General features: G+C 35.7%; 1 protein-coding gene across 1 annotated transcript in view; it reads right to left on the bottom strand.

Moving 5' to 3' along the window:
• The window catches only part of POLN (DNA polymerase nu), a 113,916-nt gene that overhangs the window by 4,546 nt on the left and 93,277 nt on the right, over nt 1-16,093 (bottom strand). The window contains exons 23-24 of the mRNA XM_056339737.1: nt 9,874-9,941; nt 879-940 (exon numbers count right to left, since the gene is read on the bottom strand). Of these exons, the coding sequence (XP_056195712.1) occupies nt 879-940; nt 9,874-9,941 (130 nt within the window). The remainder of the gene's footprint in view (nt 1-878; nt 941-9,873; nt 9,942-16,093) is intronic.

The following is a 16,093-nucleotide window of genomic DNA, read 5'->3' as shown; positions in this document are numbered from 1 at the left end:
AACATCTGGAGGAAGAAATGTAAGCAAGAACTTATCTCGTAGTTTTCTTTTTCAACCGTTTCCATTAGTGCAAGCGTGTACGTTTCCAAACCAAACTGCATCAACTTTTTTCTGCCTCCAAATTTTGTTCAGTAATACTGCTGAATGACTGGTCTGGCAACAGCAAGCACTCCATTTCTCAGGAAACTGGAAACCATAAGTTTAGGGATTCCCAGGAACTATAATTTTTTATTAAACAACAAAAACTGAGCAGTAGGCTAGGGTAAAGAGTACCAGTCTTGTAGAGAGAAAAATGTAATTATTTTACAAAATAATTACAATGAGGTCCAATAACTAGATAGATACATTAGCTGTGTAGCTATCTACTCAGTTTTTACAAATGTTCTGGTAGATGATGTCCTATACTTTAAACAGTGGCCAATGATTTTGTCTGCTTTAGGCATTAGGCATCCACAAAAAAATGTTAAAAACCCAGTTTTCTAAGTGAAAATTACTGAAGAAAGATCTTTTGCAATAATTTTTCAGCAGTAATGAATGCTTGGGACATTTAGAAAGTCTTTAAAGGCAGATATTTCTCACTCTACCACACCCAACTGAAATTTCATGGCAATAAACAAAATAGATTTTTAAATTACCATACTACATTGCTAAGACAAGGAGTAGACAACAATCACACTTTGCAAAATGGAAGCTGAGAGTTTTTTCCAGTTATTTTCTTTTAGAATTTTTATAATAGTTTAAAAAATCAATTACCAGCAAATATGAAAATGAAACTATTGAAGTGAAAGGGAAAATAGTTCTCTAGATTCTTAATATGAAGATAACATACAAAGCTAAGTATGCCTAAGATGGTAATGGAAATTCAGAATTGTCCCTACCTTTAGTGGCACTTCCAAGGCTGTGGTTTGCTGCAGGGATTCCATTGTTCTTTTTACCAGTGCTGTAAGGTAAATTTGGAAACCTTCAGCTTTGTTTTCCATGTTAGAATTTTTATAGAGGAAAAAAATTTACATACTTTATATTCTGTTATATAATACCCGCATTTCTATATTAAAAAAAAATAATATTTTTTGAGATTCTTTTAAAGTTAAATTTAATGTCTTGTGGAAGGTTCAATTTCTTATTTTAAATTGATTTTTAGGGTGTAGGGTGAAATTCAAAGAAGTATTTAACTTACATATCCCATAAATACAGCACTAATGTGTTCTAAATAGAGGTACAGCATGTCTGAGTGCTCTATTTTTCAGCTTTCAAGTTCAGTACTTATATGTTTGGTTACATTTTATGTATTTCAATTTTCTTGTGCAGCCATAAAACTTAATCTAAAAAAAAAAAAAAAGCTAGGAAAAAAATACTAGAAGTCTGAACTGTCTAAAATATTACTCTTCAAAGTAAAAGGATCAGAACCAAATGTAAAAAACTCCTCCCTGTGGGACAGTGGAGCTATCAAGAATCCAAATAATTAAACTTCATTATGATTTATGTAACTTAACAACTCATCATGTCATAACACTATGCTCACTATTACTGTGAAAATGCATCTATAATTATTCCAAATCAATCATTTGGGATCATATTTGTCATCCTTGGTCATGCCAATTAGTGTTTTGCTTGAGAAAGATCGCTACCGCAACACAATATTGTTCTAATAAAAATCAAAAAGAGAATCAATGGATAAACAGCATCTAAAAAGAGAAGTAACTTTTGGCTAGCGAAAGTGAAATAGGAATACCCGGCAGCCTGAGAACAAAAGTTATAAAGCAATTTCCACAGCTCTGACAGAACGGTTGACTAAATAATACATGTCATCATGTGCCCCACAGAACTGAGAACTATGCAATATGTGGTGGTAACTGCTAGACCGAAACCCACATGATTACTTGGAAGGTTTCTTTGAAGTTATCCCTCAATGCACATCACAGTTCTTTTGCAGCTGATGTTAGATGCAAAGGAGCGACAAGAACTCTTAAGCAGCTGTGTATGGTTGCTGCTCCCGCTGCTGCCAAAACCTTTTCTAATGATGCCAGCAATGAAAAGTAGTCTGCAATATTTTGTGTTACATCTGTGACGCTGAGGCTGGCTTGATGATGTTAAGGATAGCTAGCTCCTGCCTGAACAGAAGTGGGGTGCTCAGACCATGCTGGCTCACTCTGACTTCCATGCTAATGAGCTGTCATAAGATTGTCCATGAAGTCCAAATTATGTAGTAACACAAAAGATCAGTGGCTGAAGTGTCAAAGCTGAGGAAACAGAGACATTTGTTGACACATCTGTGTACAGCTATACCTATATATTTGCTTCATGTTGGATTTGAGGTAGTTTATGGTCCAGTGTAGAACGTAACATCAGTTTTGGAAAGCAGAAACAAAAACTGCAACCACAGACTGTGAAAGGGGAAGCGCTGACCCAAGTAATTATCCATGTAAAATCCAGTCCAAGTCGACATAGCTATTAATAGAGAAATGTTGGACTGTCTCCGTCTTGAGAAGCCCACTCTGAATTTAAACAAGCTGCCAGCTCCAGGAGGTCAGCAATGCAGCAGACGTCAGGGCATTCCAACCAGGTGGCATGCCTTCAGAAGGCTAAGTGGATTGCCAGTCAGTCCCTGGGTAAACATTTTTTCCATCGGTAAGCTCCCTACCAGGCTACGACCGCACAAAGCTTTTGTGAGAGCGTTAACATCTGGATTCTTCACTTCTCATGCAGAATCACTCAGCTCTGTATGTCGCACCAAGGCACTTAGGAAGGGCACACTCAGCTCTGTACAATTTACTATTTTTTGAGCTGTTAGACAAATAAACAGCAATAGAGTATCAGGGCAACAGAAGGAATATGACTTTTTGACAAAAAGAGCTCCAATAGACAACAAAAGATGGAACATGAGTTAGCAGCATCTACTTATGGATTGAAAGCTGTGAGCGGTATGATAAAGGATGCTGTCTGCATATGCACTGAGTTAGACCAGTTTCCCCCTGGTTCTCTAGACCACTGAACTTGACCAGTTCTCTCCCATATAACTTTTATCCCTAAAAGGGGATTCATGGTGGCAGCAATGATTGCAACACTTGTCTCTCTTGGTTCACACAGTTTTCACTTTAAGGCATCTGGCACAATCAGAATTCTGCTGCATTCTTAACTACTCTTAATTTTAAAAAGCTCATATTAAAGTGGCCACATCAGTGAACAAACTTAATGGTTCCTCATTCATTTTGACAACCCATTAAAAATCTCTCTATGGGTTTGCTCCATTTTGTACATTGCTTTTTTCTGTGTCAGTTCAGTTCCATGTTCTCTTTCTCATTGTCACCCTGACTTCTCCATCTCTTCCCACTGTTTAGCCAGTGGCATAATAAAGCCATTCATTTCAAGAAATCTGAAGCTGTTTTGCCTGCATTTCAGCCTTTTGAAATCACACCTTTGCAAGCATCCAAAAGATTTGCCTACATCTACTTTACAACAGATTTTGAATGAAATAATAAATATATGATAGCAGAAATATCAAGAAAAGCTAGAATACCATTCCTGTTCAGTAGTCTGCTAAGACAGTACACAGTGAAGAAGGAAGCATTTAAATTAAATAACAGTCTTTGCACAAAAATAAATAGGTAAGTTGGTTGAATACATTTTTGGCTGGAAATTTAAAGTTCTAGATTTCGGAGAGATGAAACTCTGGAACAGTCTCCCAGTGGAATAATTTTTTGTACGGAGATGATCATTTATAAAAGAGACCATATGCCATGGTGGTATGTAATTGCAGGAGAGGTTCCTTTCAGACCTATGTATATAATATCTGATTCTCCTGCTACTCTCTCACATCACCTTGAAAATGTCTTTCTCAAGGCTCAAAATAAACAATCCAGACATACACAACTGTATCTTCTTTATCTCATATACATTACACAGTGTGGTCACTAACAAAAGTGACCACAATGTTTAGAGAGATCTGTCTCTACCACTCTTAATTTTTTGCTTCTTTTCTAAGATTTATATTGGAGGCTTTGGGGATAATGATTATTTCTGTTCAGTCAAGAATCTAGTAAATCTAGGGCACATAAATTATTAATTTTCAAATGTTCCTTTGCAGCCAGCCATATACCGCAATCTGTAAAATGCTGTTCTCCCAACCTTTGCAACTTCTGTCTCAAAATCCATAGTCAGCAATTATGAGATTTGTTGATTATACTCATCCTGGAATGCTTTGTAAGTGCTAAGTATGTTATGTTAAAATACTATGTATAAAATAAAACTAGTGACAGCGAAGTGAAGAGATCATAAAGGAGCTGAAATTTTAACATATGTTTTAACATATATTAGATTTTCTTGAGACTGGCCAGAATAAATATGCGTATTGAAAGTGTTGTGAGTAGGAACAAAGAAAAGACATGCATGCCTGCTGTGGAACAAAAGCTTATTTATCCCTATTGAACTGAAGACATTTTTCAAGCTCACTCACCTATGAAATTATGACTCCAGAAGCATGTCAAAGCTGGCCAGACATATGATCTATGGGATAGGGATTTTTGCAAATGGAAAGCTATCTGGAGGCATCTTTAGTTTATGCACCAGTGTTTTTCAAGTTAGAAAAAGGCAGCTCAGAGGACAGAAAATGTCACTAACTTGTGATGACTAGTTCATTCTTTTGTCCTTCTGTTACTTGAGTCCCCTTTTGAACATGTGCACTTTTTTATGCAACTGCCTCAGTACCCGTTAAGTGGGAAATTGTAGCAGAACAAAATGAAATTTCATGGAATTTGTACATGAGTCAAAAATTTGTATATGAGTCAAATTCATATTGACAGATTTTTAAAAAATCTAAGATACTGTTCTTTAGGTAGTCATAATCTTAACTGATCTTCATATCAAAATAATTAGGCTTAGTTTTTTTGATTTTTTTTCTTAGACTGCTTCTTTTAGTGTTCTTACATTTAAAGTATTTCAGCTGAAATATTTTATATCTGGTAAAATACCAGAAGAATAGTTTAAAACTATATGTTTTACATATGTGGCAAATGTAAGAACAGGTGCAGAAACTAACTTCTTTAATTCCATCAATAATGTATGATTATAAGTTAGTTAGAAAAAAACACCTTTAAAAATTGCCTTAATGCACTGTGAAATTGAATACAAAGTAGTGAATGCACATATTTCTACAAAATATGTTATTTCAAGTACCACGTATCTTTGATTTAATTTTCCCACTAATGTATGCAATCAAGCAAGCACAGTGACAGGGAACAACGCACAGTAATCATCACTGGCAAAGTTCACCTTTCAAATTGACCAGGTATATATGGAATACACATCAGAAGCCAAATCTTGCAGTTGTTACTATAAGTATCTCTGTACTGTAAAAAAAAAATAAAAAAATCTGCATTTCTTTACCTCAAAGTGTGCTCCCCCTTTTAGCAGTAATACATTCACAATAATCCAAGGGCAAAGAGGCGTTTTAACTAGAGCGTGGAGAGGTAGTCTCAGAAATAGCCTCCAGAAAATGAAAAATTGGATTCTGCAGCAATTCCTGAGCACTCTTCCAGTGTCCCTAGACAGACTCACAGTTTGATCTGGGGACAGTCTGTCTACCTGATTACACAGACTTCAGAACTCAGAGATGCTGAGCCCTCTCAGATCCAAGAGGCCAGTTTTTGGCATTCCCAAAATATCATCTGCCTTTCTGCTTCCTGGGCTGCTGGAGAGCTCAGAATGTGAGGAAACCAGACAGGCAAGCTGGCTAGAAACCAAGCAGATTATTGATGGTAAAGCTGACAGTCTTCTGCCAAAATTGAACCAATTTCTGCCAAATGTTTTGTTTTGATCTTTCCAGGCACCCTCTAACAGAAAATGAGGATTTGTAAAACGCTCTTTTGCTGTCTTGTTCTTGCCCTAAACAGAGAATAGAGGCAAATAATATGCCACGTTTTTTGTTGAAAATCACACAATTTAGAGTAGTACATGCTTTACTGTGTTCCAAAAAATGTCAAAGCTTGGACGTTCAGAGCCTTGTTATAAATAAATGATGTTTTGCCTTGTCCATGCAGAGTGAACTGTATGCATACTATAAAACTGTGGATGATGGATTCTGTTTGAAGAAGGTATTCTTCTGAAACTAAGATAATGTGTAGCTTAAGTTACATGCAGTATTTTGTGCAAAAGTAGATATTAGAAAAAAAGAACATCTTATTGCTTGCCCCTTGTTCATCAAATTTAAAAGATTCAAAATCATCTGTTGGGCACAGATTATTAGATGCACTATAAACTGGATTTCTGTATACTGAAAAGTGCTGAAAATTCTTATTGTGGCTTAGGAAGTCCTAAGCAGGAATAGAGAAAGCACCAGCATTATGATTGCCTTGCGACAATTCTCAGCCTCCACTCCAGAGAGTCTTGGAAGCAAATAGACATTTTCATGTTGTAAAACAATACAAAACAGACACTTCCATAAGGGAAATGCTGCCGAGAAGCTTATGTTCTGTGCTGCAATCTAATTTAAATAATCTATTTACTTTTATTTTCTTCATTTATAAATCTATTTTAAGATTTCATATCCATTCTGCAAATAAGAAAACTGAGACACATGTATTTGTTTTTGCTTTCCTGAAAAAGTAGACCAGAAGCATGACCAGAATCAGAATGCAGTATCAGAATAGTAGGCCATTGCTTGTTGGATCACACTAAATGCAAGAGACTAACACAGCACTGAACTGTAGTCCATTAAAGCCATCAAATACTACTCTTTAGCTTTAAGTCCACATCTTTACCAAGCTTTGTGAGCGTACAACTGAGATTTCTTTCTGGATCATTAAGCTGCAGGCTGGAAACTGCAAGTCAGCAGATTCTGTAATTTAAAGTTTGTGAATGGACAAAAGCTCATTAGATATGTAAAGACAAAGCTGACAGCTAAAGAATATTGGCAAATGAAGGTAAGAAGAGTAAGGACCTAAAAAAAAAAAACTTTGGATAAAGGGATAAAAAACATATTTGGCATTTCAAAGCACTGAAGTGAATTAGGAGCATACATCCTACTGACACTCCTTTGGTTTAAAACTCACATACCTAATCTGTTACCTCAGCTAGCAGCTCCTGAAATAATTGGAAAAGACTAGGAGAAAGGAGTCTTCCTATTTAGTTTCATCTGAAAGGAATCTAGGTCAACCGCTCTCAGACTGCTCTGTGATGTGAACCAAAACTGTTCACACCATGGACTGGGGACAATAGGGAGATCTGCTTCATCAACATCCTTCTGACTGGAAGTTACATGCTAGTGCAGATGCACCCTTTCTCTGCCTATTCAGATCAAGCAAAATCCTCGTTAATGACACTGAAGAAAGAGCAAGATTCAGTCACTTTTAAGATAACCTGGATTAGTTCTGTGGCCAGTAGCAGAACCGTTTACAAAACACAGAATCACAGGATGGCTGAGGTTGGAAGGGACCTCTGGAGGTCATCTGGCCCAACCTCACTGCTTAAGAAGGGCCACCTAGAACCAGTTGCCCAGGACCGTGTCCAGACAGCTTTTGCGTATCTCCAAGGACAGAGACTCTCCAAACCCTTTGGGCAACCTGTGCCAGTGCTCAATCACACTCATAAGGAAAAGAAGGAACCTCCTGTGTTTCAGTTGTGCCCGTTGCCTACGGTCCTGTCACGGGGCACCACTGGAAAGATCCTGGCTCTGTCCTCTATGCCCCCTTCCTTCAGGTATGTATATACCTTAATAAGACCCCCCCTAGCCTTCTTGTCTCCAGGCTGAACAGTCCCAGTCTGCAGCCTTTCTTCATAGAAGAAATGCCCCAGTCCCTTCATCACCTTTGTGGCCCTTCATTGGACTTTCTCTGGTCTGTTCATGTCTCTCTTATACTGGGGAGGCCCAGAACTGGATGCAGTACTCCAGGTTTCACCTCACCAGTGATGAATAAAGGGGAAGGAAATAAATGAATGAAGAAATCAAGAAGGAAATTAATGTCTTGGGTTGGTCTTTAGTGTTAAGAAAAAGACTGTTAAGTTAGTGTTAAGAAAAGTGGTATCACTCTTCTGAGGTGAGTGTATCTGAAAGTTACTGTAATGCAGAATTTTCTTTTTTTCTTTGCCTCTTAGGGCAAAGTAGAGACAAACCTAAAAATCAATCTTCAGTCAGCAGATTGAAAGTGGAATTCCATCTTGAACACTCAAGCTTGGCAGTCTATGTTAAGTGCAAAGATGATTTCCAAGATTTTTCAGACCTCTAGACTGCCCAGGTCCATTTCCTAAAGGTCATCTTAGCAACTTCAATTACATGGTGATAGCTTTGAAGCAGAAGAAGGAATTTACAGTTATGTTTTTTCTGCACACTGCAGCTAAACATGGAGGTATGCCATCTAATTATAGTGGTGTGTAGAGCAGACACATTTGAGTATTTCAACTGGACTCTTTTTGTGTTTTCTGAAAAAAGCCTCTAGTCATCATGTTTTTATAGTGGGATAATTTATTACTGTTATTCACACAATGGCTAGAGTTTTTTTCCATTATACTGGCAAAGTATTGATTCTGTTGAATTTACTACAAATTCATACTAGTGGCAGAGATCAGAATTTGACCCAATGAGGGCAGCATCTGTGATTTTCTGTATGTGTAAGCAACCATGAATAATTTTTATCTTTTGGGTATAATATTAGCTCTATACTTAATGCAAATTGATTTAAAATAAGATAATAAAGATTCTTCTATGCTGTCTTGTAGATCTTATTCAACATGCTACTAACTCTGAAATTGGCACTTTTAGACATTGGCCTTTTCTGAGTAGATACTGCAATCTCTCATAAATTGTACAGTTTTTTTTAATTTAAACCAGATTTGAACTCCCGTTTTAGAGTTCAAATGTTAATATATTAACCTAATTCATTATAATGCCCCTAATATATTGAACTTAAATATTTCTCAGGTTCTTTGTTTTGATTAGATGGAGGTTTAATGTTCTCATTATGAACTAATACCCACAAGAGGGATCAGTGATGAAATGAGACTAATATGGCAAAATGTACTGTTTAAATGAATGCAACACAGGAAGGTGCAATTAATTTTTTCTTAGATGCTTAGTTTATAATGGAAGATATTTCTTGTATTGGTTCTGTTAAAATATTCGTGACAGCATGCTAATTGTTTTAGCCAAAGGCATTGTTGGGCTTCAAACTAGACCAAAGTTTGTGAATAAACATTTGGTACCTACAGCAATAAATCCACTACTTATTGGAGAAGAGACCTAACAGCTTCCTATGCGCCCTCGTTTGCTAGCTAAATTTGTACCAGATGCTGAGACAAACTCTGGCTTAGGAAATAATGCCTGGAAGTAAGCCAGATGAGAGGATAAAAATGTAGGCAGGCACTTTTACTAACCCTTAACCTTGAAAGTTCCATCATAAAGTTCTTTTAATATAAAAAAAGCAGTAAACTAACTTAGAAATTACAGGATGTTACATTCTTACATTAAGAATTTCACACTTCTTTATGTAACAGGCCCCACTAATAAGTATTTAGGAAGTTACTTTCCAAGCCATTCTTTTTAAGCTGGTTTATTTCCTTCTAAAACCCTCTGAAACGCCGGAGAAAGTATTATTATTTAGCTTTACAGGATTCACATATTACATGAGGGAACAGTTTTCTTGATAAGAAAACTAAACACAAATAATCATGTTGATGAACTCCAGATGAGGGGTATATCATGTTTTATCTACTAAGAGTCAGTGGAGGAAAACATTCAGAAAAATCTGCTTAGTATACATTTTTTTAATCATGAGAATCAATGTGCTACTTCTTGTTACCTTAATTCTTTATCATCTGAAAAATTACAGGTTATAGGGAGAGAAAAAGGTGTGGGGGAGAAAGAGCAAGAGAGATTGTATTTACCTGAAAATTCCTGAACTTGAGAATCTTCTACTTCAAACAACAACTCATCATGAATCTGGGCAATTAACCTGAAAATGTTCAGACATTTTAGATAACTTGCAAGAAATTTCTAACAGTGCTTTCCATTCATATCACCAACTAATTGTCATATGCACAATGGATACGTTGAAATGAAAATAAACATCCTACAAAAATGAGAAAATAATCAATAGAGTTAAAAGGATTGCCACTCCACATATTCTGAAAACATAAAGGCAATGGTTGTAAACCCAAACTGTGCTTGCTAGCTTACAAATGTCATTCAGGGATTTAATGAGGTAACAAGGTATTACTTAAAACCAATGTAATTTGCAGCAAACTGCAAGAAATTATAGAGACAGACTTTGATTTGTCAATATAGCTTGGTTTTGTCAAGTTGAGTTGGAAAAAACGTGGTTGCAAATGTGCGGTTTTACTAATGCAACAGTCAATAGTAAGAGTACTTGGCTCACTGGTATACCAATGTTAACTCCTAGTTGGCCAGTGACTTGAGTCCTTTCCAGGAAATAATCCTTTCACTTAAGTGCAAAGTAGGGTGTCCTCATGCTGACAAACAAATGGGTCAAAGAATTAAAACGTAGGCACAGATACACAACCTGATCTGTTCCCTCTGTTATCAGGACAGTTGCCTTCATAAGGACAGAGTGTATAGTTGAAAGCAGTAACATCTTGAAAGCCATGCAACAACATATACCTGAGCTCTTCAGTTAGAGCTGTTTTGTAATTAATTTATATACTTCTGCTTTGTTTTTCTTTTTGTCTGTATTAGCTCTATATTGATAGGTCTCTTGCACATGGACTGTGACTTAGTTGTTCAGTGCTTACAGGAACAGCACCCTGAACTGTTGGTTTGGGTGAAAAGTACTTACACAATGGAAATAATAAATTTGATTGAATCAAGTCCACAGCAGAATAGACATAATTTAGCACATACAATCCCTGAGTGTAGGTCTCACTCAAGAAGGAAAAATACTGCATATCTGATTAGACTGTATTCCTACTAGGTTAATTTTATTACCTCTTATTGTCTGTCATGAAACTGTACCACCTATTTCCAAATTGCTTCGCAATTTGTATATAAAATTTAAATTAAATTCCCATTGTAGCCTTTTCTTAATACCTAGCAGTTATTCAAGTAAATAATTCTTTACAAACGGCTGAAACATCAACATGGTTACTACTTACAACTTTCCACAGCTTTCAGGAAAATATCCTAAGATAATTTCACACTGCCTTAAATTACAATGTGACATTGACTAACAGTGTGGTGAGCTCTAATAATAGATCTTAAATTATTAGTCACTTACAACACAGTCAGAAGCAGAGTGAAACAGATTAACATATTTCTAATAGGAAATTGGGGCACAGGATAAAAAAAAAAAAAAAAAAAGATGAAAAGACCAGGTTTATCTGTAGCAAGAGAATACAGTTACAGGAGAAGTTATAATTTCCAATGCAAGTAAATTAATTAAAGCAAGAGATTCCTCATAATCTTTGAAATGCCATGTAAAAAGATATAAATCAGAAAGAACTGTGATCATTAAATATGAATATTCTGTGAACCAATCAAGTAAGTGAAAATAATAGCATTGATTAAATCAATGCAATAAAAATGTTATAGACTGGTTATTATTTGCAATAGAATAGAGTCTTATGCCTTCAGTCAGGATTACAGCACCATATATTCTGAATATTTGGTAAGGAAAAGTCCTTTCTTAGAAGAACTTACAATATACATCAAAAATTTTATCATAAATTTATCAGGATCTAGGAATGGAGGAAAAAGAACTGGATTTTCAAAATCACTCAGCATTTGATTTACTGATCACATCATGCTAAAAGTAAAACCAACTTCAGGAGGAGCAGGGTTGGACCAGAGGTCAGCACTACCTTATGTAAGTCAGAAAACCTGTGGAAGTAAAACTGTGGAAGCAGTGTGAACTGAAATAAAAAATTCTGTCTGGACAGCCCAGTAGACTTGACACAACTCCACATGTTCCGGTTCATCTACTGAAAGCAGCACAGCTATTTTAGCTTGGTTCTCCATCTGTGCTAAAGGACCCTGTTTCTCAGTGCTTACCATCCTGAACAGCGCAGCCTACCAGCTCGGTTACATTGCCCATTAACTGAGGAATTGCACAGTGTTGCAGAATTACATCTATCCCACCTTAAACATCTAGTGATTAATTTGAAGTGCAGGACAATATTCTGTCTGCTAAAATACAGAATTAGAAATTATCATTGCTGGCTCTTTGTCTAGTTCTGCTACTCTCCTGCTAAGCAATGCACATGCAGTTAGAAAACGGGGATAGTAATTACCTCAGAGATGCTAGATCTAAGAAATAAGTATTTCTAACACATAAAGAACTTACCTAAGTTTTAATTAATATTGAACATGATTTCCTAACTTGATGATGAGAAATGCAATAGTATATATGCTCTCCTCCTTAATGTTCATCAAACAAGTTAGGTATTATTTTATGACCTCTTATAACTTTTTCTTATCCATTTCACATCACTTAATGGGTTCTACTTTTGCAGGTTTACAGTACAATGCCACCTGTATTTTTTCAGGGTTGTTAAAGTAATCACACTTACATGCAAATTGCTGTTTCACAGAAGGAAGCATTCAATTTGATATTAATACAGATGAAGGAAAAAATCAAAGCAATTTATACATTCAAAATTCAAAGCTCTCACCATTCCAGTACATGCACCCACCCACTCATTGCACACTATAAGTGAAAGAAGTTTGAAAAAAATCCTATACTTGTGCTTAATAGAATCATCTTCACTTTAAAGGAATACCGAAATAGCAAGCTCCTCTCATGATCTCTTGCTAAAAGGTATGGTAAACTAATTAGAAACTGTAAACCAGGAACAGACTAGTATTTTTGTTGTTCTACAGATGATAAGAATGCTTTTGATTTACAAGCTAAGATTTTATTAACTATTTTCTTGATTGCCTGCTGATTAGCCATATTTTTTTGAGTACACACATGATTTCTTTTCCTGAGAAACATGACCTGCCTCTGAGTATGACTGTGGTGTGGAAAGGAGATACTGTTACAACCTGCACCTTCAAATGGAGAAGTATTTCTGTGATTGCTAGTCTGAACATGGCTTTTGACAGCAGTTTAGAAGGCCCAGCACACAATATCCTTCTTAAACTATTATGCTGCACTGTAGAATTTTAAAACAAAAATATTTTTTATTCTCTTCAACACTACATTCATCATTCTTCCAGTTTCCTGTGAAGCAACACAGAGACTAAACTTCTCAGGCCTTCAATGGATCCAACCAGTTATTACTACATCATAATTATATTACTGACTTAGATATGCCAAACCAAATTAAACTACCATCAAGATATTTTTTTTCATAGTATTCTATTTATAAGGCCATATTGCCTCTTATATTTATTTATTCTTGGTACCAGGCCAGTTTGTCTAATATAAGAACAAATGAGGATTTTGTTTGCTACTGTAAAGCAATGTATTCCAGATCTGAACCTCTCTGTTCTAAAGTACAGAATTGCAAGTTTTTCTGTGACTACTTCAAATGTGTTGCCGAGAAGTAAGTACACTATTGAACTGACTTCAACAAAACAGCTATTACCTTATTGTTGAACAACTGCATTTCTTTACCATTAAAGGAAAGAACATTTTGTCTGAACTGCAAAGGAGAGTGCAGTGGCATGACATGCTGCAGACTCAGCTGTAGGAATATCCCATAGAAGTGGCCAGCGTAGGATAGGAAAAAAAACCCAAACAAGATCATCATAGTAGTCTTTCTCAGAAGCAGTTTTTTAACAGCCATGTGCAGTGTTTCAGGCCATTACAATGTGCCAAGAGATGCTCAAACTAATTAAATTCATGCTCCTTCTATAGTCAAGGGACTAAGCTAGGCTCTGACTTAGATCTTCTGAATTGACATCTGGAATACCCCAACTCTATGCACTGACTTTGTGGAGGTACCACCTCCTAATACCTGAAGTTACACGGAGAACAGTCCTCTTCACATTTTGGTGATATATTTTTGTATCATTGGGGAAATTTTTACTGTTGTTAACAACACATTTAAACCATAACATGGTCTAGTTTTCCAGACTGGCCTGCATGAAGATTATACAAAATATAGACCACCAATGAATTTCTACAGACTAACTGCCAGTGAGTTTACTCCACTGTTTGGCAGCTGGCAATCCAGACCCACCACATGCCCATTCCAGACCCCTCAAAACTCAATCTCCATTGCTGTCTGTACTCAATTCCCTCAGCACAGTCCCTAACATTCCCATGGGAGGTCTAACAGCACAGGCAGCATGAAGGAAGGGAATGACACAGGCTAAGCCATACATGCAAGGTGCTAAGTCTATTGCTTAAAGAATATCTGAGAGGAACTCACATATTACATTAAGTTGGCTTGTTTAAAAGTTTGAACAGAAAATAAAATTTAAAATTGGGTAACCGGGGAAGTTTTAAATAAGAGGGTCCAATTGTCATGTATAATACAGTTGGAGTCAATGATCTTAAGGGTCTTTTCCAACCCAATTGATTCTATGATTCTATAAGGAAATAAGGGCAAATTTTTCTAAGAACCAGGCTGAGAGCCCGGACTGAAATAATTTACGATGCTTCCTGTTGGTTAGGCTCTACATCTTCAGAAAAAAAATGATGTGGCACCATCAGGTTGTCTGATTCTGAGCTAGTGTACACAAGTGTAAAATTTCCATGAAAAATTACACTTTTTATTTCTGATTTGAAGACAAGCTGAGAATTAAATCATAACTGAACAAGAGATTTCCTAAAGCCAAAGGACTGTCTTTGGAGAAGGAGTAAAAAAGAGGAGTTAGTTGAAATACATCATAGCTTATTTGTTTGAGTAAAAATTCTAGTTAAACTTAAAAAATAAATCCCATAATGCATTACTTAAGAACATAAGAATGTTCATAGTTAGGTTTTTACATAGATACAATAAAAAATGTATAAACATTAAAAAATTACTAAAAGCTCACTACTTTAAAAACGGTATTAATGATCACTTGGTAGCACAATAAACATTTAGAAATACTTTAAAAATCAGTCATTTTCTATTCACACATAGTTCTCTTCTTTTTTAATAAAGCAGTATGTCCCTGATCACTGAAATTAATACCATTTTTGGATATAACAGTATCAGATTTTATATCTCAAATATTAATACACTTGTCTGTCATCCTATGTTATCCCCTTTTTTGATATAATCAAATCAATCAATGATCAATAAAATAATCATCCAACTAGTGACATCAAGGTTTTTTCATTTTGAATCTGAAACCTCTAAATACATAATAGGAGACTTCAAAATAGCAGATGGGGGTACCTGATAAAAGCTTTGTATATAATGATGTTTAAAAAAAATCCCAAAAGAGCATAAAAGCTGTTAAATAGTTAAAAAAAAAAGGTTTAAAAGAGTAAGATATTTTGAAGTCAGATAAATGGGGGAATATGAAAAAAAACCACCTTAAACAAATGGAAAGACGTTTTATTCTCTGTAATTGAAATAAAGAACTTCATGGCTTGAGAAATTCACACTTAATAAGTTTAATAAAACAAAATATTGGCTTAAAAGGAATATAATGAAACACATTGCCAAAAAAAGCCAGAATGGTTGATCATGTAAGAAACACTTGTATAGATTTCAAGAACATTTAGAAATTACGACACGCAATGATTTTTGGGGAGACTTTTAAATCTGCTTCAGAACTCAGACTTGTCCCCACAATCAGAGCAAGATGAAAATCTGCAGACAGACAGACTATCCTACTACAAATCTTGCACCTTCCTCCTGAAGCATCTGCTGTGGGCCACACTCAGCAACAATGGGCCAGATGGATGTTGGAGCTGATCCTTCTTAGAAATCTCTATGTTCCCTCCACTGAAACCGTACTAATTTTTTTCTGATACTACTAATACTTCATGTTATTTAATTGCATGACAGTTTCCCCCAAAAGGACACAGATTCCAGTAGAAAGAATGCCTATTAAGTTGTCATGTAATTAAAGAACAAGGTTAAGATAATTTTGAAATATTTTGTAGATTTTTCAGGTTTCTTTTGAAGCTGCATCTATAAAGATTTTGAATGCAGTAGTATAAAAGCTATAGCTTAAGATATATCACACCTGCATAGATGTTACCTG

This window comes from Falco biarmicus, chromosome 1 (assembly GCF_023638135.1).
Source record: "Falco biarmicus isolate bFalBia1 chromosome 1, bFalBia1.pri, whole genome shotgun sequence".
Taxonomy (NCBI): Eukaryota; Metazoa; Chordata; class Aves; order Falconiformes; family Falconidae; genus Falco; species Falco biarmicus.
This window is presented reverse-complemented; position numbering and strand designations above follow the sequence as displayed.